The sequence below is a fragment of the Eubalaena glacialis genome, chromosome X, assembly GCF_028564815.1.
Source record: "Eubalaena glacialis isolate mEubGla1 chromosome X, mEubGla1.1.hap2.+ XY, whole genome shotgun sequence".
NCBI classification, from domain to species: Eukaryota; Metazoa; Chordata; class Mammalia; order Artiodactyla; family Balaenidae; genus Eubalaena; species Eubalaena glacialis.
The window spans coordinates 136,419,643-136,444,568 of NC_083736.1; the positions used below are offsets into that span (position 1 = coordinate 136,419,643).

The window sequence follows — 24,926 nt, forward strand, 5'->3', positions numbered from 1 at the left end:
CTCCCTTCCTGCCCCACGGGAGAAGCTGCTGGACGTGGGCCTGGAAGGAGCCTGGCTGCTGCTCTGGCTCAGGCTCCCTCTGCCTCATCACTTACACCCTATGCAGACAGGGATGGGAGGGACCTGGGATCCAAGCTATTGACCCAGAGCAGATAATCCAGGACCTGCCACTTGCTGGTCTCCGCATGGGCCTGGGGAACCCAAAGGAACTCGTAGCGGGCGGGGTCGCAGTGGGGAAACTGCCGGTACTCCAGGTAGCCCTCCTGCACCCACACTTTGGTGAGCAGCTCCCTGGGCTCCCCATAGATGCAGTGCCGTCTGCCAGCACACAGCCCCGTCTTGCTTTGCACGTACACGAAGCTCAGCTTGAATAAGATTCCTTCTAGTGATAAGCTGATCAAATCATGGAGACTCCCTATGCCTCGATTTCTCCGTCTGTAAAATGGGCCTCGTAATAGTACAAGGCAAAAGCATTGGTGTGGGTTTCCCCATGATGTGACCTGTTTGTAAAAAGCCTGGGCCAAATGAAGTGGTCGGTGGATGTAGCTCTTGTTACTGAGTGTGTAAGAAAGATGCGCCCTCCCCCATGTTGTGAAGATTCCAAACCAGTACATGTCTTCTGATCCCGGCATACGTGGATTAGTGCAGTTTTTCTTTTCTCGTGAAAATTTGTTACCAGAATGCTTGGATTCGCCTTACTCTTTTTCTCACTTGTTCCTGTTGGAGCAGGTTGCTTTCCTCTTTGTCATGGACTTCCATAGGCCTCGTGACCTGGGACCACAGGGAGATGCTCCTATTTAAAAACCACTTTCCTGTTCACCTCAGCCCGTGGGGAACTTGCTTACGTGTAACTCTACAGAGAAAGGGGAGATTGTGCGGACTGTAATATCCAGTTACCTGCTTTTCACAAAAGGCACCTTTTGATTTAAGAAATCTAGGCTGCCTGGCGTCAGTAAAGAGAGCAGCGGCGTACCTCACGCCAGCGCTGAGTCCCTCTAGACTTTGCACCGCATGTCTGCGGACAGACATTGGCTGAGCTCCCGCCCTCCTGGGCTGGGTAGAGGCAGCTGCCCAAGCTCCCGCAGGAGTAAAGGGGACGCGAGAAGGGGCTTCACAGGCTGACCTGTGACAGCCACATAGAGTCGCCGAACCACTCGTGCCCGGGCCACCAGAGGAGAGGCCAGGCTGGTCCCGAGCCCTGGGCTTGACTTCTGTTCCCAGGGCGTCCCAGGCGACAGTGTCTAGGACAGTGGAAAGGCTTCTCAACCGGAAAGGGTGGCTCAGAGAGAGAGAGGGCTGCGTCACAAGTGCTCCAGACTCTGTAAGGGTGACCCTGGAGGCCGAAACGGGCAGAGGCAGGTGAGTCTGGCGATCGATGGCGGACTCACTTGCCACCAGCTCTGCCCGAGGCTCCTTCAGCCCAGTGGTCAGCCCGGGGCTGCCCGTCCACCAGCCGCGGCCTCGTCGCCCTCGCTGCCGGCTGTGCCGATACCAGCCGCGGCAGGGCCCCGAGGGCTCAGCACCACGCGGGCACACACGTGACTGAGCCAGCTCGCACTGGTCAACGACGTACATTCTGGAAATGTGCTGGGTCCCAGCTTCGGGGGTGGGGGGCGGGCGTCCTGAGCCTGCGTCCCCACGAAGACAGCGAGCAGGGTCAGCGCCCAGTGATGTGTGCAGAGCACTGAAGGCCAGGGCGCGCCCCCAGCTCACAGCTGCTGCCTCCACGTGTGGGGGATGGGCTGGGGGACCTGGCCAGGCCTCTGTGGCTGTCACAGCGATAGGGCGACATCCCCTCCCAAACACTGCTAAGGAGGCGGGGGGAGCGGGAATTGCCTGGAGTTCCAGGGGTTAGGACTCGACGCGTTCACTGTGGTGGCCCGGGTTCAATCCCTGGTCGGGGAACTAAGATCCCCCAAGCCTTGTGGAGTGGCCAAAAACACAAAAAAGGAAAAACAAGGAGGGTTGGGGGAGGAGGGGAAGTAGACCCAAGGTACCAGGAATGATCCAACCACCAGCAGCCAGAGGAGCCCCGGGTCTGCCTGGGTGAGGGGTGGTCCCATCTGCCGCTCTTGTCTATCACAATCCAACAGCTAGTGGACGTCAGGGGGGTCTCTTGAGCAACCCAACAGCAGTGCCCCAAAATGAACGATGCAAAAATGGACAGAAGGGAAGGAAGAAACAGGTGTACAATAGAAGTGGGAGACTTCAGTTCCCCCTGTGATGGATTCAAATGGATCCCCCAGCTCCCACCCCAACCACTAAATCCACCTTTGCAGTGCTAATCCCAAGGTGAATGTATTTGGAGATAGCACCCTTGGGGGAGTCAGTAAGGTTAAATGAGGTCATAAGGGTGGGACCCTAATTCCACAAGAGTGGTGTCCTTTGGAAAAGAGGAAGAGACAGGGAAGATCTCCCTCCCTCCCTCACCCTCTCTTCCTCCCTCCCACCCTCCCACTCTCTATCTCTCTTTCTCTCCCTCCCTCCCTCTCTCTCTCTCTCTCTCCCCCTACCTTCCTCCCCCTCTCTCTTTCCCTCCCTCGCCCCGCTACCTTTCTCTCTCTCCCTCCCTCCCCCTCTCTCCCTCCTTCCCTGCTCCTCTCTATCTCTCTCTCCCTTCCGTCTCTCCCTCCCCCCTTTCTCTCTTGCCCTCCTTCCCTCCCCCTTCCCCTCCCTCTCTCTCTCTCCCTCCCTCCCTACCGGTCTCTCTCTCCCTCTCCCCCTTCTCTCTCTCTCCCCTATTCTCTCTCCCTCCCTCACCCCACGTCTTGCTTTCACTCTCTCCCTCCCTCTCCCTCTCTCTCTTCCTCCCTACCACCCCCATCTCTCTCCCTCCCTCCCTCCCTCTCCCTCTTGCTTTCTCTCTCTCCCTCCCTCCCTCCCTCTTCCCTCTCTCCCTCCCCCCTCCTTCCTTCCCTCTCTCTCTCTCTCTCTCTCTCTCTTCCTCCCTCCCTTCCCCCCCCACCTGTGCACAGAAGCAGCCAAGTGAGGGACCAAGAGAAAACCGGCTGTCTGCGAGCCAAGAGGAGAGGCCTTCCCTCACCTGAAACCCAACTTTCCAGCAAGTTGATGTTGGACTTCTGGCCACCAGGAGTGGGACCCAGTACATTTCTGTAGTTTGAGCCACCCACTCTGTGGGACTTTGCTATGGCAGCTCTAAGCAGACTAACACAGCCTGCTTTCATTATGGGTACAACAACCAGCCAACACCGCAGTAAGGGAATCACAGATTTGAACAGCCCTGTACAAAGACTAGATCTCATGACATGTGTAGACTATTAGCCCCAAGAGCAGAATACACACGTGCTCGTCAAGTGTACCTAGAACGTTCTCCAGGATAGTCCACACGTTAAGCCACACAGCATCCCTCAGTAAACTTAAGGGGATACAAGCAAAAGGACTGAAATCATACAAAGTATGTTCTCTGGCCAAAATAGAGTGAAATTAGACATAATAACAGAAGGAAATGTGGGAAATCTGCAAATAGAGGGAAATTGAGCCATGCGTCCCCAAATAACAGCATTAGTCTGGGACGATGCCAAATGCAACAGCACAGGATGAGGGGCTGAAACAGCAGACACAGATTCTCACGGTGGTGGGGACCGGGAGGCCGAGAGGGAGGGTCCAGCAGGGGTGGCTTGTACTGCGGCCGGTCTCCTTGGTTGCAGGTGGCCGTGCTCTTACCGCCCCTCACATGGTCACCCTCTGTGCACGCACCCCCAGCCCCTGCCTTCTCTCCTTGCATGTGCTGATCTGCTCTTCCCTCAAGGGCACCAGCCATCTTGCTTTAGACCTCATCCTAATGGCCTCATGTCAACCTGAGAACCACTAACTCCAGTCACAGTGACATTGTGAGGTTCTAGGGGTTAGGGCTTCAACATGCAAATTTTGGGGGGACGCAGTTCAGTCCGTAACAATAGCCCAGGGAACATACAAGACATCACAAGGGAAATTAGAAAATACTTTGAAATGAAAAAAACACATACCAACGCCCCCAGGACTTATGGCACGCGGTCAAAGAGGCACTTGGGAGTTAAAGCTGCAAACACCTGTGTTCAAATGGAAGCAACACCTCAAATGAATAGCCTCATCGTGAACAAGGGCAAGCGAGAAAAAGAGTAAGGCGAATCCAAGCATTCTGATAACAAATTTTCACGAGAAAAGAAAAACTGCACTAATCCACGTATGCGGGGATCAGAAGACATGTACTGGTTTGGAATCTTCACAACATGGGGGAGGACGCATCTTTCTTACACACTCAGTAACAAGAGCTACATCCACCGACCACTTCATTTGGCCCAGGCTTTTTACAAACAGGTCACATCATGGGGAAACCCACACCAATGCTTTTGCCTTGTACTATTACGAGGCCCATTTTACAGACGGAGAAATCGAGGCATAGGGAGTCTCCATGATTTGATCAGCTTATCACTAGAAGGACTCTTACTCAAGCTGAGCTTCGTGTACGTGCAAAGCCCCGTCCCCACACTGGCCTGACCTGTCTCCCCAACAGTCAAGGGGGATTCAGCTGTCCTCCACGGGGTCCTACTACCTGATACCTCAGGCCACATAATGGAGAAAACACAGGGAAGCCAGGCATTAGTGCCCATGAGAGCCTGACACTGGATTCTGCCCACGTGGCCTCCCCAGCCCCATCAGGTCACCATCTCTCGTGAAACGGACACGAGGGCCAGGGAGGAGGGTGAGGGTCTAGGACTGAGGGTGTGAGGATGGAGAAGGGTCCTGGACGTGGGGGTCCGAGGCACGGCCCTCTGAAGGCGGCTCTTCTGCGCAGGCTCGGGCCCTGCTCTCTCCTTCCACTGCCCACTCTGCTCCCTTCTCTCCCGGCGGCGTGGTGGCCCCACGTTCTCCTGCAGGCTCACTGCCCCGGGCAGACTGGCTGTCAGGCAGGCGGCAAGCCTGCATTCAAAGCACGGGGACCGTGGGGCTGGAGGACTCTCAGCATCCCCACGGGGCGTGAGTGTCTGTGCCCTTCAGGGCCCTGTGGATGACCTCAGTCTGGGTACTGGAACATACATGACGCGTTCCCTATACATACATGTGGTATGGCGATGCATGTGTATATAGGCACATATATTCTACACACATGTTTTATATATATATATATAGGACACACACTACACTGCACAGACATGTAAAATGTATTACACACTCTGAATGAGGATGAAAAAGTGACAATCACGTAACTCCAACAGGTAATATGATGTAATCATCAAAGCAAGCGTTTCCCTAAATCACCTGCCACTGCTAAGGCCTCTTCAGCTAAAACTAAACGTTTCTTAAAGCAGGTTGCCAAAGTCTGGAGGCTGGTGAGGAGCCCTGAGGGGACGGTATTCGGTTCTCTGTGCTCCCCCCACAGTCATGGGCGCGGCAGCCCCCCATCCAGCATCTGTGCTGGGACTGCAGCCTTTCTCTAAGGGGTTGAGGAGGACCCTCCTGAGTGAGGATGGAGGAGTCCAGCAGACCCAGAACAGAGGGTCCCCCAGCATGCAACTCCACCCCTACTGGGACTCCTGGGGCACCCCGGGCCGGGCTGTCAGGCTGCCCATCCCACTCCGCTGCCCACCTCCTCAGGGATCTCGGGGGGGTCAGAGGCTCGGTCTGAGGGGCGCAGTCCCAGGTGGGCAGAGGGAGGGGCCCAGGTGCTGCCTGGAGTCGAGGTGAGGACCAGAGGAGGACTGAGGGCCCCCAGGGGATGCATCTGCGGCCCTCCGACAGCCCTGGGAGCCCCCGGCATGCTGTCCGGATGGGACATGCACTGATCCCCCTGGGAGGGGGAGGGGAGGGCCTGGGTCAGGGAGGCCGGGGCCAGGTCGGCAGAGGGAAGGAGCCCAGCCCCACCAGGAGCCAAGGTGCAACCGTGAGGGGGACTCGGACGCCGCAAGGCATCCAGGTCGGCCCTGCTGTCAGCCCTGAGAGACCCCCGGCAGGGCTGTGGGAATAAGCGCCACCCCCAACCCCCACTTCCCACTCAGGGGTCCTGACTAGGGAGGGCCTGGGTCTCAGGCGACCAAAGTCAGGTGGACAGAGGCGGAGGGGCCCAGACCAGCTGGGAGGGAAGGTGAGGAGCCGAGGGAGGGCTGAGGGACCCCCGCGGGATCATCTCAGCCCTGGGAAGCCCTGGGCTTGGTGGCCTGATGTGCTGTCCATAGATTCCCCCCGGGGGTCTCGGGACAGTGAGGGCCTTGGTGTGAGGGTCCGGCCTCGGGTCAACACAGGGGGCGTCCCAGGACCTGCCAGAGCTCAAGCTGAGGACCCTGAGGGAGGACAGAGGGGACCCCACTGATCCCCGCCCCTGCCGACAGCCCTGGGAGGCCCCGGGGCAGGATGAGCACACGCATTGTTTCTTTATTTCCCCATCAGGTCTGAGAGACCCTGGGGACTTGGTCTAAAGAATGGGGCCTCAGATCGATAGAGGGGAGAGTCCAGGTGCTGCCAGAGTGAGGGCGAGGCCCCTGAGGGACGACTGAGGGGAGCCCACAGAAACCCATCCGGGTGGTCAGCCCTGGGCAACACCGGGGCAGGATGACCCCAGGCAGCATTTCCTGACATCCGGGTCCCAGAGAGAGTGGGGACTTGGGGTAAGGGGCAGGGCCTCAGGTGGGCAAAGGGGGGGATCCCAGGTCCTGCCGGGGGTCAAGGTGAGGACCCTGAGGGAGGACAGAGGGGACCCTGGACCCCAGATCAGAGTCGGCCCTGGGAGGTCATAGGGCAGGAGGACGACTTGCAGTATTTCCTGACATCCGGGTCTCAGAGAGAGTGGGGACCTGGTATGCGGGGCGGGGTGTCAGGTGGGCAGAGGGGAGAATCCCAGGTCCTGCCAGGGGTCAAGGTGAGGACCGTGAGGCAGGACTGAGGGGACCCTGGACCCCAGAACAGAGGGGACCTCAGAGAAGCTCGCCCATGATCTCAGCCCTGGGAGGTCCCAGGCAGGGCTGACGGGACGTTGCAGGCTCTCACCTCTGCCACGTGGCTGGGGATGGACTCGTCTAGGGATGCGAGGACCTTGGTCTGAGGGGAAACATCAGGTCAGCAGAGGGAGGAGTCCCAGGATCTGCCAGGTGTCAAGGTGTGGACCTCGAGAGAGGACTGAGGAGAGCCCAATCCCCGGAACAAAGGGGATCTCACAGAGTCCGGCCCACCCCTCCTACCAGCACCGAGGGGCCCAGGGCTGTGCCACAATCTACACCCGAGGTGCCCCCTCCATTCCTCTTACAGGGGCTCCAGGAACCGGGAGGCGAAGGCCCAGGCCTGAGGCACGTGTCCTCAGGCCACAGAGCAGAGGAGGCCCAGGCAGCGCCAGGAGTCAAGGCGAGGTGCGTGCCCTGAGTGTGCACCCAGGGGCTCCCCGTCCCAGAACAGAGGGGACCCCACAAGGCCCAAGTCACCGCACCTCCCCACACCCCTCTCAGCCCCGGTCGGTACCTGGGGCTGTGCTGGCTGCACCCTGAGGAGCCAGCTCGCTTCCTTCTTCAGGTTGGCAGGGGACAGGCCGCCCAGGAGGAGCGCCCCTGTGAGGCCCGAGGGCACCCCTCCAGGCGAGCCCTGTAAGTGGCCTTTGTCAGAGCTGCCCAGGGTGCGTGTCTCCGCCGAGGCCGCTCACACCCCCTCTCTCCCCCAGGTCCGTGGTCCGTATCTGTCACCCCTGCCCAGACTCCCGTCGGCGGCCCGACCCCAGTCATCAGGCCCCTGGTCGAGATGAGTGAGCTGCGCCAGCCTGAGGCAGACCTTCAGGACCCAGTCCAGGCCCAGGGCCCGGTGGAGGCGCAGCTGTTCGGGGCTGCGGGGGAGGAGGCCGCATCCCCCTCGTCCTCCTCCTCCCCCGTCGCCCCCTCCTTCTCCGCCTATGCCGAGTCCTTGCCCCAGGAGGCACTTACTGTGCTGATGGCTGACCTGGTGGCGTTTCTGCTCCTCAAATATCGCACCAAGGAGCCGATCTCCAAGGCGGAGATGCTGAACATGGTCCTCCGTGACCATCAGGACCACTTCCCCGTGGTCTTCAGCCAAGCTTGCGAGTGCATGCAGCTGGTGTTTGGCGTGGACGTGAAGGAGGTGGACCCCCGCGAGTGCACCTACGTCCTGGTCCCCACCCTGGGCCTCACCTGTGATGCAGTGCTGAGCGATGGGCAGAGCATGCCCAAGGCCGGCCTCCTGGTGCTGATTCTGTGCCTGATCACCGTGTACGGTGATCGCGCCCCTGAGGAGGAGGTCTGGGAATTGCTGAGCATCATGGGGGTGTATGCAGGGAAGCAGCACTGCATCTATGGGGAGCCCAGGGAGCTCCTCACCAAAGTGTGGGTGCAGGAGGGCTACGTGGAGTACCGGCAGGTGCCCCACAGCGACCCCGCCCGCTACGAGTTCCTGTGGGGTCCCCAGGCCCACGCGGAGACCAGCAAGTGGCAGGTCCTGGAGCATCTGCCCAGGGTCAATACCTTGGATCCCACGTCCTTCTCATCCCTGTCTGCAGAGGGTGTGAGTGATGAGGCAGAGGGGGCCTGAGCCAGAGCAGCAGCCAGGCTCCTTCCAGGCCCAAGTTCACTGGTAGGAAGTGAGGTTGGTCCTTCACTCTGAGTTTGAAGAGAGAGCGGTCGAGTTTCCAAGTAGTGAGGGCCCCTGCGAGTGGGGGGAACATGGTGTGTAGCACCTTTGGGTTCCTGTTGTGTATGATGACATGGAATATCATCTGTTTTCTTTAGGAATTTTTCAAATGTTATTCCTTTTAATGGAAGACTAAACAAGCTTCAGTCTCTAACTTTGTGAATGACATTGATTAGAATGTGTTTATAATTACCCAGTTTAAGAACAAGAGTTTTGCTGTTTTGTAAAAGAGATTGGGGAATCTCCCATTTCATTTTGTGACCCTGAAGCAGATAACATGGAATTGGAATCAGAACTGCTCTGGAAATGTGAAAGTACTTAGCAGTAATATAGATGGGGGAAGAATTAGAAAAATAAAAGTAATCGTAGTGAGTTTTTGCTTCTTATCCTTCTTGTCTGTCATTCTGTAAAACTAAGCTATCTCTGTTTAGTTGGACTTGCACGGTGATTTACGAAAGTATGAAAAACTTGATTTGAGTAAGTAAGCCCCCTGCTCTCCGGCTTATTTATTCGGCAGACCTCCACGGAGCCTCTGCTCTCCGGAAGGGCCTGTGTTAGTAGCGGGAACGCTACGAAAAGCAGGACACACCCACACCTAGGGGGATGGTCTAGGAGCCGCAGTCACATGAGGAAGGTGGTGAGACGTCTCCCAGGTCCCACAGAACAAGTCAACATGGGACGAGGCGGTGGGGCTCCAGGAGCGAGCCCTGGAGTGTAAGTGCCCCGAGCCAGGGCAGTTTGGGCCTTTGGGAAGCGGGGCTTCCTTCTGTGGGAGGTGATGGTGATGAAGCTGGGTGGTGGCAGCAGCCAGACCTGCAGAGGGTGTGTCTTGGGTTTGGGGGGAAAGTCTGAAATGGGACATGGCTGTGAGGTGTCCTTCTGGATCACGGATAAACCTGAGAGAAATCTCATACTCGGGCAGGAAGGAAGGGGTCTGGCTCTTGTCGCATTGCTGTTGACCATAGTGAAGAAGTAGGTGTTATATATGCAACATCTGGAGAAATGCGGTCACACTCCCTTGACGTGATGCCCAGAAGTCCGGGAAAGGCCCTCTTTTCCCTGTTCGGGGGGGAACCAGAACCCAAGGTGTTAATTAGCTTTAATCATTATCGTGACTGTAATTTGGCAATTGTAATCAAGGACTCGATGTCTGGTGGGGCTGAAATGAAGCAAAGGAATGGTTTGGATGGAAGAGCATCTGGGAGGGATGCAAAGCCTTGTTCCTTGATTCTATTTCCTGGAGCTTCGTGTTGTATCCCGCTGGGAACACTCCTCCGCACCCGAATTTAACACATCCTCTATTTGGGAAAATTTACTTAGTTTTCCTTATGAAACATCTTGTTTGGCTGATTAGCTTTTCCACATCCTATTGAGCTGCATATTCTCTGACATGACCGGGACAAGAAAATGCCCAACCAAAGGCCAGAGGAGAGAGGGGAAGGGTCTGTGATCCAAACAATATGAGAAATAAGTGCCAATCATCAACGTTCCCACAGACGCCAGGTCCTGTGAGCTGCTTTACGAAGCTCACACGCATCCCTGCAGCCCTACAAGACACGGCTCGTCACACCCACTCGCTTCACAGGTGAAGAACCTGAGGCCACGGGGCTTGGGAATCTTCCCAGGATCACGTGCTGCTAAGTGACGGGGTGGGGACCAGAGCCCTGGTCTGAATCCCTCTCGAGCCCACGCTGTTCCCACCCACCCCCGGCCCGTGGCCGACCTTCTGACTGGCGACTCATTGCTCTTCTCAGTGCTACACGGTGTCTTTCAGTTGACAAAAAGCAGGCCCAAGAAAGGAAGGTGCCAAGGAGAAGCAGAGGCAGTGTGGGGCTTGTCTGTGGTTTGCTGAGATCCGCCACTGCCAGGTGCCGGCATTTCTGTCCAGTGCCGCCACCTTCCCGCGTGACGGCGCCCCGTCCCTGTTCCTGCCCTGGGGCCCTCCTGCCCAACGGGAGCCCGGCCTGCTGAGCTGCTCATGGCTGAGCCACGGGGAGGGAGGGGCTGAGACTGCCTGGGACTGACTGTAAGGCCCCAGTGCCTACCGGGATAAGGCCCCTCCAGGAGCTCCTCAGATACTGGAGGGAAGTTAACGCTGGCAGACACCCCGAGACCCTGGCGGCAGCGAGGGAGGGGAGCGGCTGGAGGGCCTCTGGGCTGGGGGCATCAGGGCGCGGAAGCCAAGGGCAGGGGCCGCAGGGCGAGGCTGGGAAAGGCAGGCCTTGGACGTCACCAGGGCTTGTGCCTGCCCAACTGAAGGGTCCCGAGACCCGGCTGACAAAGACCCCCACGGTGCCACACAAACCCACTGCCGGGGCCTGGCTGGCACCTGGGAGGGAGGGGGACCAGGAAGGAGGCAGCTCCTACGGGACCCAGGGGGCAAGGGAGGGCCCGAGGAGGGGGGCAGCAGGCAAGGCCACACAGGCAGGCCCGCCCAAGGAGGCCCCAGCCTTCGGGCCCCTTCTGAGGAGCCACCGACGGCCTCCACCGAAATTCGCAGCCTCCGAGGTCATGTCCCTACAGGAGGAACTGACCTCAAAGAATGCTTTGTAAACCACTTTAGAAGCACAAAGACCAGGGAGCAGGCCCGAATCTAGGCCTGGGAGCTCCATCCAGGATGCCAGTCCTTAGGCTGAAAGGCACCTCGGGAGGTCCTCTTCCACACCCTCTTAGCTCTCCCCTTTCAGAAATAGGGCAGTGGCGCTCACAGAGGGCAGATGACCCTGCTTAGTGGCAGAGCTGGGACAGGGACCTAGGATCCTCGCAGACGGGCCTTTCCAAGGTGCCACTCTGTCCCCTCCACAGTGACTATGAAGGACAAAGTCGCCCACAATGGCCAGAGAACGCGCATCACCAAACCCACCATCCTATCCTCCCACCTGCGGTGAAGACGGACGACTCTCATTCGGGTTTCGGCGCGTCTGACACCCAGACCCTCATCTATTTCCAAATGCACGTGGACGGGGGCTTCCTCCAGTCACGTCTAGGTCGGCAAGTAGGAAATTTCCTTGGGAGTGAGTCCGTGTCACTTAGGCCCGTTCAAAAGCATCTAAGCTGAAAGCAAACAAAATCATTCTATGTATCCTCAAGGTAACAGCGGGACAGGGCCCCGGGGGTGGAGGTGGAGGGGGGGCAGGGGCGGGCGTGGGGAAGGAGAGCAGGGCTGGCCTGGGAGCGCACCAGTGAAATGCTCGCTTTCAATGGGACAGGCTACACGCTGAAGCCCCAAATCAAGTCCTTCAAAGGGCAATTACCCACGGAGACCCAAGGTGGACGTGGGAGGCCACGATCGGGGGCAGCAGAAGCCAAACCCCCCCACTGCGGAAAGGAAACAGGGCTTTCGAGGCAGCCTCCAGGGAGGCTGAATCCGACGGTCTGGGAAGGCGATCGGAAAAGGACACACGCAGGTGTTCCAAAAGTGAGCACTCTTGGGCCTCGAGAAGGGCTTCTACGGGAAGAAATGGACGCTGAAGACAATCCCTCTGTGATCCGCACAGGGATGAGGTCTGGGGGCAGGCAGAGGAGAGAAAGGCTGCAGTTCCAGCACAGATGCTGGATGGGGGGCTGCCGCGCCATTGACTGTGGGGGGAGCACAGAGAACTGCACACCGTCCCCTCGGGGCTCCTCACCAGCCTCCAGACTTTGGCAACCTGCTTTAAGAAACGTTTAGTTTTAGCTGAAGAGGCCTTAGCAGTGGCAGGTGATTTAGGGAAACGCTTGCTTTGATGATTAGATCATATTACCTGTTGGAGTTACGTGATTGTCACTTTTTCATCCTCATTCATAGTGAGTAATACATTTTACATGTCTGTGCAGTGTAGTGTGTGTCCTATATATATATATAACATGTGTGTAGAATATATGTGCCTATATACACATGCATCGCCATACCACATGTATGTATAGGGAACGCGTCATGTATGTTCCAGTACCCAGACTGAGGTCATCCACAGGGCCCTGAAGGGCACAGACACTCACGCCCCGTGGGGATGCTGAGAGTCCTCCAGCCCCACGGTCCCCGTGCTTTGAATGCAGGCTTGCCGCCTGCCTGACAGCCAGTCTGCCCGGGGCAGTGAGTCTGCAGGAGAACGTGGGGCCACCACGCCGCCGGGAGAGAAGGGAGCAGAGTGGGCAGTGGAAGGAGAGAGCAGGGCCCGAGCCTGCGCAGAAGAGCCGCCTTCAGAGGGCCATGCCTCGGACCCCCACGTCCAGGACCCTTCTCCATCCTCACGCCCTCAGTCCTAGACACTCACCCTCCTCCCTGGCCCTCGTGTCCATTTCACGAGAGATGGTGACCTGATGGGGCTGGAGAGGGCACGTGGGTAGAATCCAGTGTCAGGCTCTCATGGGCACTAAGGCCTGGCTTCCCTGTGTTTTCTCCATTATGTGGCCTGAGGCATCAGGTAGTAGGACCCCGTGGAGGACAGTTGAATTCCCCTTGACTGTTGGGGAGACAGGTCAGGCCAGTGCGGGGACGGGGCTTTGCACGTACACGAAGCTCAGCTTGAGTAAGAGTCCTTCTAGTGATAAGTTGATCAAATCATGGAGAATCCCTATGCCTCGATTTCTCCATCTGTAAAATGGGCCTCGTAATAGTACAAGGCAAAAGCATTGGTGTGGGTTTCCCCATGATGTGACCTGTTTGTAAAAAGCCTGGGCCAAATGAAGTGGTCGGTGGATGTAGCTCTTGTTACTGAGTGTGTAAGAATGATGCACCCTCCCCCATGTTGTAAAGATTCCAAACCAGTACATGTCTTCTGATCCCCGCATACGTGGATTAGTGCAGTTTTTCTTTTCTCGTGAAAATTTGTTATCAGAATGCTTGGATTCGCCTTACTCTTTTTCTCGCTTGTCCCTGTTCAAGGTGAGGCTATTGATTTGAGGTGTTGCTTCCATTTGAACACAGGTGTTTGCAGCTTTAAGTCCCAAGTGCCTCTTTGACCACGTGCCATAAGTCCTGGGGGCTTTGGTATGTGTTTTCTTCATTTCAAAGTATTTTCTAATTTCCCTTGTGATGTCTTGTGTGTTCCCTGGGCTATTGTTACGGACTGAACTGCGTCCCCCCAAAATTTGCATGTTGAAGCCCTAACCCCTAGAACCTCACAATGTCACTGTGACGGGAGTTAGTGGTTCTTAGGTTGACATGAGGCCATTGGGATGAGGTCTAAAGCAAGATGGCTGGTGCCCTTGAGGGAAGAGCAGATCAGCACATGCAAGGAGAGAAAGCAGGGGCTGGGGGTGCATGCACAGAGGGTGACCATGTGAGGGGCGGTAAGAGCACGGCCACCTGCAACCAAGGAGACCAGCCGCAGTACAAGCCACCCCTGCTGGACCCTCCCTCTCGGCCTCCCGGTCCCCACCACCGTGAGAATCTGTGTCTGCTGTTTCAGCCCCTCATCCTGTGCTGTTGCATTTGGCATCGTCCCAGACTAATGCGGTTATTTGGGGACGCATGGCTCAATTTCCCTCTATTTGCAGATTTCCCACATTTCCTTCTGTTATTATGTCTAATTTCACTCTATTTTGGCCAGAGAACATACTTTGTATGATTTCAGTCCTTTTGCTTGTATCCCCTTAAGTTTACTGAGGGATGCTGTGTGGCTTAACGTGTGGACTATCCTGGAGAACGTTCTAGGTACACTTGACGAGCACGTGTGTATTCTGCTCTTGGGGCTAATAGTCTACACATGTCATGAGATCTAGTCTTTGTACAGGGCTGTTCAAATCTGTGATTCCCTTACTGCGGTGTTGGCTGGTTGTTGTACCCATAATGAAAGCAGGCTGTGTTAGTCTGCTTAGAGCTGCCATAGCAAAGTCCCACAGAGTGGGTGGCTAACACTACAGAAACGTACTGGGTCCCACTCCTGGTGGCTAGAAGTCCAACATCAACTTGCTGGAAAGTTTGGTTTCTGGTGAGGGAAGGCCTCTCTTCCTGGCTCGCAGACAGCCGGTTTTCTCTTGGTCCCTCACTTGGCTGCTTCTGTGCACAGGTTGGGGGGGAAGGGAGGGAGGGAGGAAGAGAGAGAGAGAGAGAGAGAGAGAGAGAGAGAGACGGATGGAGGGAGGAATTGAAAGCAAGAGAGAGAGGGACGGAGAGAGGGAGAGAGAGAAGGGGAATGAGGTAGGGAGAGAGGGGGGAGGGAGGGAAGGAGAGGGAAAGGGAGAGAGAGAGAGAGAAAGAGAGAGGGATGGAGGGAATGATGGGGAGGGAGGAAGGGAGAGAGAGAGAGAGGGAGGGGAAAGGAGAGGGAAGGAGGGCAAGCGAGAAAGGGGGGAGGGAGGGAGAGACAGGGAAGGGAGAGAGAGATAGAGAGGAGCAGTGAAGGACGGAGAGAGGGGGAGGGAGGAAGAGCGAGAAAGGGAGGGGGGCGAGGGAGGGAAAGAGAGAGGGGGAGGAAGGTAGGGGGAGAGAGAGAGAGAGGGAGGGAGGGAGAGAGGGGGAGGGAGGGAGGGAGAGAAAGAGAGAGAGAGAGAGTGGGAGGGTGGGAGGGAGGAAGAGAGGGTGAGGGAGGGAGGGAGATCTTCCCTGTCTCTTCTTCTTTTCCAAAGGACACCACTCTTGTGGAATTAGGGTCCCACCCTTATGACCTCATTTAACCTTACTGACTCCCCCAAGGGTGCTATCTCCAAATACATTCACCTTGGGATTAGCACTGCAAAGGTGGATTTAATGGTTGGGGTGGGAGCTGGGGGATCCATTTGAATCCATCACAGGGGGAACTGAAGTCTCCCACTTCTATTGTACACCTGTTTCTTCCTTCCCTTCTGTCCATTTTTGCATCGTTCATTTTGGGGCACTGCTGTTGGGTTGCTCAAGAGACCCCCCTGACGTCCACTAGCTGTTGGATTGTGACAGACAGGAGCGGCAGATGGGACCACCCCTCACCCGGGCAGACCCGGGGCTCCTCTGGCTGCTGGTGGTTGGATCATTCCTGGTACCTTGGGTCTACTTCCCCTCCTCCCCCAACCCTCCTTGTTTTTCCTTTTTTGTGTTTTTGGCCACTCCACAAGGCTTGGGGGATCTTAGTTCCCCGACCAGGGATTGAACCCGGGCCACCACAGTGAACGCGTCGAGTCCTAACCCCTGGAACTCCAGGCAATTCCCGCTCCCCCCGCCTCCTTAGCAGTGTTTGGGAGGGGATGTCGCCCTATCGCTGTGACAGCCACAGAGGCCTGGCCAGGTCCCCCAGCCCATCTCCCACACGTGGAGGCAGCAGCTGTGAGCTGGGGGCGCGCCCTGGCCTTCAGTGCTCTGCACACATCACTGGGCGCTGACCCTGCTCGCTGTCTTCGTGGGGACGCAGGCTCAGGACGCCCGCCCCCCACCCCCGAAGCTGGGACCCAGCACATTTCCAGAATGTACGTCGTTGACCAGTGCGAGCTGGCTCAGTCACGTGTGTGCCCGCGTGGTGCTGAGCCCTCGGGGCCCTGCCGCGGCTGGTATCGGCACAGCCGGCAGCGAGGGCGACGAGGCCGCGGCTGGTGGACGGGCAGCCCCGGGCTGACCACTGGGCTGAAGGAGCCTCGGGCAGAGCTGGTGGCAAGTGAGTCCGCCATCGATCGCCAGACTCACCTGCCTCTGCCCGTTTCGGCCTCCAGGGTCACCCTTACAGAGTCTGGAGCACTTGTGACGCAGCCCTCTCTCTCTCTGAGCCACCCTTTCCGGTTGTGAAGCCTTTCCACTGTCCTAGACACTGTCGCCTGGGACGCCCTGGGAACAGAAGTCAAGCCCAGGGCTCGGGACCAGCCTGGCCTCTCCTCTGGTGGCCCGGGCACGAGTGGTTCGGCGACTCTATGTGGCTGTCACAGGTCAGCCTGTGAAGCCCCTTCTCGCGTCCCCATTACTCCTGCGGGAGCTTGGGCAGCTGCCTCTACCCAGCCCAGGAGGGCGGGAGCTCAGCCAACGTCAGTGCGCAGACATGCGGTGCAAAGTCTAGAGGGACTCAGCGCTGGCGTGAGGTACGCCGCTGCTCTCTTACTGATGCCAGGCAGCCTAGACTTCGTAAATCAAAAGGTTCCTTTGTGAAAAGCAGAGAGCTTGATATTACAGTCCGCACAATCTCCCCTTTCTCTGTAGAGTTACATGGAAGCAAGTTCCCCACGGGCTGAGGTGAACGGGAAAGTGGTTTTTAAATAGGAGCATCTCCTTGTGGTCCCAGGTCAGGAGGCCTACGGAAGTCCACGACCAAGAGGAGAGCAACCTGCTCCTTACAAGTGAAGGCGTGTCCCAGTCAATGAAGCCTAGAAAGGGGCTGAGCGCGCACCAGCGGGCCTCGGGACGTAAGCGCGAGCAGCCCGGGCCGGGCGGCACCTGCAGGTCAGCGCCCGGGGTGACGGCGCTCCTCTCCTGCACCGCCCAGTGTGCCCGTCTCAGGGGGCCTGCTCTACCTGCCGCCAAAGTGCAAAGAAGGGAGCCCCCAGTCTTCTGGTTCTGGTGGACTGGTGTGTGTGCTCTCTCCTCCCGCTGAGCTCGGGGCTCTTATCTCGACAGTATGACCGTGGAGCTTTACTTCCTTTGCTCCTCAAGGCAAACACTCTTTAGGGGGGCTTGTCCACAAGGACTCGCTCACTAAGCTCGACACCCCAGCGACCAGAGGGTGTTGGAGCATGGCACCCTTGAAGTGTTTAGCTAGAAAACGCAAGGGAAAGAGAACCAAGAACATGTCACCAGATGCAGGACCCGCAGTGAAAAGCAAACCTCAATCCTGCTGTCCAGACACCAGAGAGCACCCCCAAACTGAACACCCGCAGGCCCCTGGCGGGGACCGTCCCCTCCACACCTGTGCGTCTCAGGACAGTAAGGGCTCTTTTCCGGCCTCTGACCCGGGGAGGCCTGAGCTCTTCTCATCTGTCAAATCAAGACCCTGCTGGACACGGTGTCCCCGTGACCGTGAAGCCGCAGATGCCAGGCCCTTCCTTGTGCTTGTCAAGCCCTTGTAGGGTCTCTCTAGTGAGTGGAGGCAGGGCGTCTGAGGGGCTTCACCGGGTGTCTGCTAGGTGCCTGCACTGTGCCGGGGGTGGGCTGTCCCCTGTCATCGTTTCCTGCTGAGGGGACTCAACTGCTCAGCCGGGCCCAGGACGGAGGCGCCAAACACATGTTGGGCGGACCATCGCTCTCATGTCCCCGTGCTCTTTATTGCCCTGCAAGGTTGTGACCGCGTTACCACCTCCGTGTGTCTGCAGGGTCTGCCTGGTCAGGGTCCTCTGTGGGCCCGCCTGGAGGGGCCGGGAATTCCATGAAACAGCGGGAGCCCACGCAGTAGTAGCAGAAGGGGTTCAGGGGCCGAGGGATCAAGGTCAGGGAGGCGGCAGGCCTGGCGGCCACCTCGGGCATCCAGGGGGCGCAAGAGGCAGCAGCGCGGCCACCGGGAGCCACGCGGGGGGGCAGGCTGAGGAGCTGGGGGGGCGTGGCGGCCAGGCCCAGCACGGGCCAGGGAGGACTCATCTGGGCGGGAGGCCAGGCGAAGCAGAGCCAGGGGACCTCGGCGGGCTGGGCCACCTCTGCCAGGCCAGGGCCTAGAGGGACCAGAGCCTGCACGTCGGGATCCGGCGCGGGGGGCTCGGCTGCTGTCCAAGGAGGGGCCGGAGGGACAGAGTCAGTCCTGGCCAGGGCGGCTGCATGGTCGAGTTCCGGGTCGCTCGGGGTCCCCTGGATGTCCTCAGGATAGGGTGGGAGGCCGTCCTGCGGCTCCGAGGCGCTGGGCGCCGGGAGGTACCCCAGGGCTGCCGGCTTGCCGTCCACCTTCCAGGATGCAGGTTTAGTGCGCACTCTCCCCTTCATCCTCACGAGGAGGTGCGGGCAGCCTCTCTTAAACAGGGGGCTGCGGTAGAAGCGTAACTGAGGTCACAGTTGAGAGAGAAAAGGAAACCCCGAGTCACAAAAGAGTTGCTCGCAAGCAGCAGCCACCTGGCTGGGCCCCTGGGCGCCCTCCCCCAGCCGTCCCAAGGCCTCATTGGAGAAAGCGGGACCCAGTCCCAGCAGGAAGCTGTGCCCCAGCTTTTACATCCCCGAGACTCGCTCACTCACCATCCCCTTTCGCCCTTGGAAAATGACTGAAAATGGCCCCTTAGTATGAGTACAAGGCCCACGAAAGGGGACTTGGCGTCTGCAGATACGAGACTGCAAGAAGGCTCGGTAGCTTTCTAAGGAAGTGTCAGAATCGCCCCCTGGCCAGCACCTCCTGGGGCCAGACAGGGGACACTGACTGCTTCCCAGGAAAGGACCCGTGCCCCCACTTAAGTGAGGCTCTGGAGCTATGGGAGTCAAGGGGGCACACGAACCTCCCCCCTCCCCCCGCCAGGCCACTTGTCCCCGAGCAGGAGGACGGGAAGGGCCAGCGTGTCAGCAGTGTCATCTTGTCCCCCAGTGTGACTGCGATGTCAGGGACGAGCAGAACTGCCCACATGTCAGGAGTACAGGACGGCGCCTTGCCCCCGTGCACCGTGAAATGATCACCACAGGGGGTTCAGTTCACACGCATCAGCTCACACAGACACACCAAAGGGAAAAAGAGGAGGAAGAGAAGTGACGTCCTCGTGCTGAGGACACGTCGGGTCTCCCCGTAACAACGTCCCAACACAGCGCGCGGCACCGCCAGCTCCGGCCGTCCCGTTGGTCCCCAAGTACCACCTTTAAAGAAAGCTCTCCCGACACGCCTGCTGCTGTCCCAGGTGGCCCCGGGGGTTGGCACCCGCCCCCCACCCCACCCCCACCCCGGGGCCCAGCGGCTCAGCCCCTGGAGAGGTCTCCTCCCCCGCCGTCCCCCGCCCTCCTGACCTGGCTCAGGACGTGGGCAGGCCGCTCTTTCGTGGAGAGGTTGGGCAGGCAGAGGGACATGTGCATGTCCTGGCGCACCCTGCTGAATCCATAGCGCTTAAGCTGGCGGATGAAGCTCTTCATACAGTCTGTCTCGAACACCTTGTCCAGGCCGTCCCTGTCCAAAACCTCCTTTTGAAACAGCTGCCTGTTGATGCCTCTGCAAGTCCTGTCTTCCTTCCACCAAATGGATGCAAAGCGACCGCTGTTGACGATTGTCCACAGCTTCCTGGGGAAGGGGAGGGAGAGGAGGCTGCCTTCCCACAGGGCCTCGCAGGTGGTGTGTGGCCTTTTCAACAAAGGCTCTTTGGTCAAATCCTGGAAAGCGGCTTCTCCAGGCAGCAGCCTGAGGTCGGGGTGCCCCGCGGGCACGGCCTGGGCCAGGGCGACGGACTGGGGGGTGCAGCTCCCTGAGCCGAGGGCCGGAGCCCCTGTGTCGGGAGGAAGAGGTGCCTCGCCGAACCTGGGCGCCCTGCCCGCGGCGGGGCCCTTCTCATCCTCAGCCATGCGGAGGGCGGCGTGTCCCTCCTTCACGTAAATGGGACAGTGCAGCGCGGCCGGCAGCACCCTGGGCTCTCACTGCCGCTCAGCCCCTCACAAAAGTGCTCCGGTAGCTCGGGGGTGACATCACAGCCCAGCCAGGAAGTGACATCATACAGGGCAGGCCCGTCAGCATGTCAGCCTCCTGCTTCACGCCCGTCATCGCATGGGGCACGATGACACTCATGCACGGGTGCAGAGCCACAGGCCGAGCCCTCGTGCAAACCGGGCACGGCCTTTTGGTCCTGGAGCCCCTGGGCCAGGCAGACGTGCACGGACCCACGTGTGACCCACGAGGTCAGAGCTCCTCCTCTGTGTCCACTGGCCTTCAGGGTCGTGCACAGCACCCATGCTTTCAAGCACGAGCAACGTCTGGGACGGGGCCCACGGTCAAGGGCGCTAAAACTTTACAGTTCACCTATGAAATGGAAGAAAAACCCTCACCATGTCTGGGTCTGCAAAGTGCCTACCCTACCCTCTCACTGGAGAGGTGTCCCATGGGTGCTGAGCAGGAATCCTACTCTGGACCCCCGCCCTCACCCCCAGCAGCCCTTTCCCTCCATTGCCCACAGGAGAGGCCAGACTCAGCTGAAACTTTCAGGGAAATTTATTAAAGAGAAACACTGACTGAAAACATTGAACAGAGGGCATGATAACACAGAGAGGAGCTTCTAACAGCCACCAGAGCCCACGGGTCCCGGTCCCCCCGCCCAGGGTCCCCAAAAAGGTGCCTCCGTTACACCCCACCCGGCGGCCCTCCATCCCCCCACAGTCTCCCTTCTTGAGGGCCCCGCGGGTGGCCTCTCACCAGGACGATGGGCGCCGGCAATGCCCACTCCCCCCGGGGCAGCCCCTCCCCCTCTGGCCCACATGCCCGGGGCCGGGCCCTGCCCTATGGCGGGCACAGGACGGTCCCACAGCAGGGCACGTGCCACCGAGCCGAGGACGTGGAGTCCCGAGGAACAACGGGGTGGCCCAGCAGAGCACAGGCCCCGGGGTCCTCCCGCAGACCTCCTGCAGCCCCGGTCCAAGTCTTCCTTCCCAAGGTCCCAGGTGGGCTCCCAGGTCCTGGGGTGGGCGCTGGCTGTGACCTCGTCCATCCCGTCCTCCCCGCCGGCTCCTGGGACTGGGCTCGGGGTCTCCGCGCCGGGCCGGGGTGGGGGGAACTGCTCAGAGGAGAGCACACGCACATTTCCACAACAAGAAGCAGCGCTGGGCCTGACTCTACGCCCAGAAAGCACACGTTGCGCTCACGACACTGGCCCACAGAGACCAGAGCCTTGACTGGCACGTGGCGCACAACAGGGCTCCGCGGGGGGACGATGGCTAGGGTGTGTGTGTTGGGGGGAGGGGAGCGGGGGCTGGGGGGGGTTCCTTGACACCTGGGTCCCTCTGGGGCCTACAGGGACACATTTGGGCTTGCCAGCACAGGGAGCAGCCTGCCCCAGGGGATGATGAATAGGGGTCCCCTCTCAGGAGGGAGGCCCAGGCACCTTGAGTGGCCCTTAAAATGGGGCCAGGAGGCTGCTTGGCCTGGCCTCCCCCTGCCGCCAAGCCTGGGGGCCCCGGGGCCTGCTGAGACTACTGGCCCGAGGAGGACCCCGGGGGGCTCATCTCTGCAGCCCCGTCCTCATTTCCCGGCGCTCCTGGGATGGGCTTGAGCCCCTCCTCGGGGGGCTCCTCGGCCTCCTGGCCTCCTGCCTGGGCGAGGCCCTCTGGCTCCCAGCCCGGACCTCCTGGGGCCACCGGGGAAGCACTGCCCATCCGGCCAGGCATGGGGGCCCCGGGGGCATCTGAGGGTCCTGCCTGAGCTAGGCCCGCAGGGGCGGGAGCACGTCCATCTTCCTGAGTGGCCGCGGAGGCCTTGCTGGTCTCCCCAGGGCCAGGGGCTGCCCCGGCGGCACCATGGTCTTCAGGGGCCGCCTCGCCAGCCTTGGCAGTGCCGGCAACTGCCTCACTGGCCTCTTCACGCGCTGGGTGGTCCTCGGCGCTACCTTCCTTGGAAAGGGCGGCCTGGGCAGTGGTATCTTCACCGGCCGGGGAGGCCTTGGTGCCATCTGCAGTGGTGCCCTCGCTGACGGCCTCATGGGCCGGGGCGGCCTGGGCGGCTGCTGCCAGGACTCCAACGTCCACACGGGCCTCTTCTTCCCCTGGGAACTGCTCACTGCTAACCGGGTCGGCCTCCCAGGCCTCGGTCTTCTGGATGAGCCGCAGCATCCCCACGAAGCCGGGAGGCCTCCGCATCAGCCGCATCCTCCTCAGCTCCTTCTGGAGCGGGTCGTTCAGCCGGGCCCGCATCAGCACCTGCCGGGCGCGCACCTGGTCCGCCACGGCCGGGTGGATGGCCCCCTTCTCCAGGGCCGACTGCAGCAGGCCTTCCAGGCGCATCACGTACGCAAAGAGAGTCTCCTGGGGCCGCTGGGCACAGGTCACGAACTTCAGCCGAGCGCTCACCCGGGGGTCCTTGTTCCCAAACACCTGCACCAGCGCGGCCAGGCAGTCCTGGGCAGCCAGCTCGGGATCTTCCGCCAGGAGGCCGCACAGGAGGTCCAGCGCGGGGCCGCGCAAGCTCTCCACCAGCCTCCTCCTCCTCTCCCTCTCAGACACGTGGCGCCACAGGTGCAGCATGTCGTTGGCCTGCTCCAGCCAGCTCTCAAAGGACTCTTCCCTGTGGCCTGGCTCTTCCACCCCAGAGAAGGTTCCCAGCTCCTTGTAGCCCATGTTCTCTAGCACGGGCTGCAAGGCCTGCCTCCACTGCTGGGTCCAGGGCCCTGCCTCATCCATGGCGGCTGCCGCTTCCACAGCTGCTTTCTCAGCTGCAGTCATTGCCTCGCCCGTGGGTCCTGCCATACTCAGAAGGCCTGCCACGCCTGCAACATTTCTGTCACCTGCAACTCCCTCCTCATCTGACACTCGTGCTTCACCTTCAGCTCCTGCTTGACCCTCAGCTCCTTCCCCACCTGCAGCTCCTGCCTCACCTGAGGCTCCCTCCTCACCTGCATCTCCCTCCTCACCCGCACCTCCTGCCTCACCTGCAGCTCCCGCCTCACCTGCACCTCCTTCCTCACCTCCAGCTCCTGCCTCACCTGCACCTCCTTCCTCACCTCCAGCTCCTGCCTCACCTGCAGCTCCTGCCTCACCTGCACCTCCTTCCTCACCTCCAGCTCCTGCCTCACCTGAGGCTCCCTCCTCACCTGCACCTCCCTCCTCACCTGCACCTCCTGCCTCACCTGCAGCTCCTGCCTCACCTGCACCTCCTTCCTCACCTCCAGCTCCTGCCTCACCTGAGGCTCCCTCCTCACCTGAAGCTCCCTCCTCATCTGCAACTCCTGCCTCACCTCCATCCCCTGCCTCACCTGCAGCTCCTGCCTCACCTGCAGCTCCTGCCTCACCTGAGGCTCCCTCCATACCTGAGGCTCCTGTCTCACCTGCAGCTCCTGAGTGACCTGCAGCGCCTTCCTCATCTGCAGCTTCTACTTCATGTGCACCTTTTTCCTCACCTGGGGCTCCTGCCTGACCTGCGCCATCAACCACTGCTTGTCTCTGGGGCTGTGCAGGGAAATTGGGTCTGTCCTGTGACTCAGCATCAGGGGCCTGGGGCAGACAGGCCACAGTCCAGGGCCCCCCCTTGCCTGGTATTTGTCGGGGAATCAAACATTGGTTGAAATTGTCAGCAAACTCGACCAGGCAACCCTCGACCCCAGCTCCTTTCTGTAGACCTTGCCCAGCACTCGGTACCTGCCCAGGAACGCAGAGCAGCCTGCACGGCCTCCCTGAAGTCCTGATCCTCGCAGTCGTCCGGGATGCCCAGGATGAGCAGAGATCGCTGAGCGTTCACACCCATCCACCTGCACCAGTCCCGCAGCATCGCCAGAGCCATCGCCCGGACCTCGGGTAGGGTGCGCGATCCGACAGAGGAGTGCGGACTGTCGCAGTCTCCGCACTGTGGCCTGTGAATGCAGAGGGGACAGAGGGACATTGGCAACAGACAGCCCACCCCACCGCCCCGGAAAGAAAGCGGTGGCCTGGGGCTCCCCTTTCGCCAGTTCACGCTCCCCACCCGCCACTGCAGCGGCTCAGAGCCCCCGCCCCACTGCACCCCTCACCTCCGCAGCGAGGAGGCCCCCTTTCGCCTTGGCCGACGCCCCTGATCCGGCCATGGCCGCCGAGCCCCTCTCACCATCGTCTGCCGGGAGCCCTCCCCTCCCAGACACCCCAGCCAGGGGCCCTCCCAGCCTCTCTCTCCCAGTGCGGGACCTGGAGCGCCCCTGCCCCCTACGCCGACCCCGGCAAGCTGGAGACCCCCTCCCGCACCCCCCACCCTGAGTCAGGAGCCCCTCCCCCTCCCACCAGCACCTGCCCCTCTGCAGCCGGAGCCGCCATCCCCTCCCCTCCCCCTCCCCCCGCTGCCCGCAGGCAGGAGCCCCACCCCGTCCTCGCCAGCGTGACGCCGGGACCCCCGACGCCCCTCCCGCCCCCACTGCCTGTCGGGGCAGCGATCTGGCCCCTGCCCAGGGCGCCCGCGGTAATTCTGGGGTCCCGCCTGAGCGAAGCCCCTGGTCGCCCGCTCACTTTCTCCGACTCTGTGGGCGCTGCCTGCGGGCTGCCGAGCCGACTCCAGAGGCCACCTCGAAGCCCTGGACGAGCCTGAGAGTCAGAAGGATGCGCCTCAGGGCTGCACAGTCCAGGGGTGTCCCAGGCCCTCTGTGCTGAGGCCACCGTGGGCTTCCCAGTGCTCCCAGAAAGCCCAGGTGGACGAGGGAGAAAGGTCTCAGCGTCTCTGTGCAGGGCAAATGGCTGGATCAGGAGAGCAGCTGAGGCGTCAGTGTTGCCGCAACGGGACCTGCTTGGTAAGGGCTTGATGCGGCAGGGCTCGCAGCATCCAGGAGCAGCAGGCACACTCATTGGCCCTCCAGCAACAAAATGGCCTCCATCGGTAATTGTCCCAAAT

General features: G+C 60.0%; 3 protein-coding genes across 3 annotated transcripts; 1 reads left to right on the top strand and 2 right to left on the bottom strand.

Moving 5' to 3' along the window:
• Positions 1-7,719: 7,719 nt before the first annotated feature.
• Positions 7,720-8,520, top strand: LOC133082379 (melanoma-associated antigen 10-like). Its single transcript, XM_061178965.1, has one exon. It carries the CDS (start codon positions 7,720-7,722, stop codon positions 8,518-8,520), a length of 801 nt encoding a protein of 266 aa, XP_061034948.1.
• Positions 8,521-17,779: 9,259 nt separating this feature from the next.
• Positions 17,780-19,942, bottom strand: LOC133081948 (heat shock transcription factor, X-linked-like). The gene is made up of 2 exons (XM_061178254.1): positions 19,397-19,942; positions 17,780-18,457 (listed from the first exon to the last, which is right to left on the bottom strand). The coding sequence occupies exons 1-2, from the start codon at positions 19,940-19,942 to the stop codon at positions 17,780-17,782; spliced, it is 1,224 nt and encodes a 407-aa protein (XP_061034237.1).
• A 1,614-nt stretch (positions 19,943-21,556) lies between these two features.
• LOC133082571 (paraneoplastic antigen Ma6F-like) lies at positions 21,557-23,855 on the bottom strand. Its single transcript, XM_061179203.1, is given in 3 exon segments — positions 21,557-23,664; positions 23,667-23,723; positions 23,726-23,855. Coding segments are annotated over 3 exon segments (2,295 nt in total).
• Positions 23,856-24,926: the final 1,071 nt, after the last annotated feature.